At 41.4% G+C, this 2379-nt stretch overlaps 1 protein-coding gene across 1 annotated transcript; it reads left to right on the top strand.

Annotated features, from left to right (window-relative positions):
- The first annotated feature begins 449 nt into the window (after positions 1-449).
- On the top strand, positions 450-1651 carry LOC147635909 (uncharacterized). Its single transcript, XM_086802042.1, has 5 exons — positions 450-461; positions 582-718; positions 871-960; positions 1045-1225; positions 1325-1651. The coding sequence occupies exons 1-5, from the start codon at positions 450-452 to the stop codon at positions 1553-1555; spliced, it is 651 nt and encodes a 216-aa protein (XP_086658168.1). The 3' UTR covers positions 1556-1651.
- The last annotated feature ends 728 nt before the right edge of the window (positions 1652-2379 follow it).

Genomic DNA, 2379 nt, shown 5'->3' on the forward strand with positions numbered 1-2379 from the left:
AGTTACGTTCTTGCTGCCCACGCACACAGGGTGACAGTAATGGACAAAGATTTTTTCAGCCTTATAGCCCTTCGTTTCAGATACGATAAGTCACTTAGACCAGTTACGTTTACTGATGAACGAATGTTACAAATTTTGGATGTCCGGCCTGTACAAAAAGTGAGAATTGAAGAGGTGACCGAGGGAGGTCCAGATCATGAGCATCAGACTCGGGCAAATTTAATGACAAGCGCTCAAAGGGAACATCAAGCTGCAATGCTTGCATTGCAAGCAAAAAGGGAAAATGTTCGAGCACTCCACGCCATGAATCGGGAGGCGCTGCAATTTTTGTTGCCGGAGTTCTATGTACCCTTTAATATTAGAGGGCATAGATGTTATTTCCCGATTCATGCTGAAGAAATCAACATTTTGTTTGATCCCAAAACTGAAGTCAACGACAAAGTGCTCAGATGTATTTTAAGGTATACGCTTTTCTCTGTCCTCCCACAATTTTTCATTCTTGGCTCTTAAAGTTGATGCCTCACTCTTGATATGTTTCCTTGTGAAGTTTTGTTATTTCGCTATTGCCTGAGGATGTACAGCAACGAGTGTTCCAGATTGATTCACTGGTCTCAACACTGTTGGTAGTAGAGGCAGTTCCGTACCTCGATGTGCTGAACTGGTTTCGGGAGGTCCAGCTGGACGATGCCCGAGTATTTTTTTTGGCATATCATGAAAAGTGAGTTTGTCTCTCTCTCTCTCTCTCTCTCTCTCTCTCTCTCTCTCTCTCTCTCTCTCTCTCTCTCTCTCGCATGATGTTTATAGGAATCACCGTACACGAGTTATGTAGTGCTTCCTTTGGATTGAAACTAATAGAATTCTATTGTGCAGTTCCCATTGGAGTCTTCTACTAGTCGACGTGCAAGAAAATGTCATTTACCTTGCAAATTCGACATCTGGTGTCCATGGAAATGTTTTGCTGTAAGTAAAAATCATTAAGATACATATTATTGTTTGAGTTAGAAGTCCGGATTGATCAGGATAATGATTGGTCTCTGTTTACAGTGGAGTCAGGAAACTAATGGCAGCTTACGAGAGCCTCAGCATGGACATCGACACCCTGGATCGATCGACCATCCGTAGGGTTAGTGTCCCCAAACAAGAAGATGGCTACAGCTGTGGGTGGAGGGTTGCACTTAATGCAATGTTGCTGCTACGAAGCATTTTTCAGCTCCCTTCAGAGGATGTAAGCATTTTCAGCTCCCATACGCATTTGTGCGCTTGTTTATCTTCTTATATATTGTCATGTTGATCTTATTTATGCCTTGATGAATTGTGATGGCAGTTTCCATCAATGTCTCGCTACGTGGACCTAGACGTCCAAACGTTTAGGGAGGAAACGATTGCGAAATTGATCGAGGTCGCTGAAGTTATGCCTCCAGACGGGCCAGTGGACTTCATCCCGCCCAATCCACGAGGGGGGATAGGCCCGTCTGAGCCTCTTTCATGGGCTCCATACTTAGGAGAAGAGCCCTGGCTCCATCCTGAAGCCGATACCTATGGGTTCCAGCCATAAATAGTTTTTTCCTTCTTCCAACAAATGTACGTTCGTAAATATGCAGCTATACATGTATTGGAGGGAGAACATCAAATGTAAATACACTTATCATTTGAAAATCAGAGGATCAAATTTGCTACTCTGTTCCTTCACTGCTTGCTTTCTTACTTTAAGCCTTTTTTTGTGTACATAAAAATTCAATTGGGGAATTCTTGCCTTCATTACATTGTTTTAAACAATAAAGCATTACAAAAGTAATGTTCTGAATAGATAAGTTTATTGCATATGGAAAATACATTGTCACCGTATACATGGTCACATCATATATCTTCTAGTGCCTCCAATTCATGTGGGGCTGCAACATCTTTACAAATGATCTGATGCTCTCTTCTTTTACTTAGCTTCCGACCATCGAGCTTGAAGCAAAATTGATCTGGAGGATTCTGAATAGCTACTTCTAATTCCTTCCTAACATATTCGAGAGTCCAATTCTCTTCCACTTCCAATGTCAAAGATGGGTGACCCTGTCGAATCATAACTATATCTATCAAGCAAGAGTGGCTGCCATCTCTTGTATCTTGGTCCATGCTTTCCCAGTTGTTGTTGATCCATCGCCACCTTCTATAAGTAAATGACATGCACAGATGTTGCCTGGCAATATAGTATCTGATTCCAAAATATTATTAGGATAATTTTCCGAGAATAATCAAATAAGCGTTGTAACTGTTTCACAAAAATACATTTTAATGTTTTAACACTCACCGAAATGCAATGTCGGAGGTGTTCAATCGACATTCGATCAAATCATCTCCCTTTGATGATTTCACTCTCCAACCTTTGTC

This window comes from Cibotium barometz, chromosome 8, assembly GCF_041138505.1.
Source record: "Cibotium barometz isolate CiBa-2024 chromosome 8, ASM4113850v1, whole genome shotgun sequence".
Classification (NCBI taxonomy): Eukaryota; Viridiplantae; Streptophyta; class Polypodiopsida; order Cyatheales; family Cibotiaceae; genus Cibotium; species Cibotium barometz.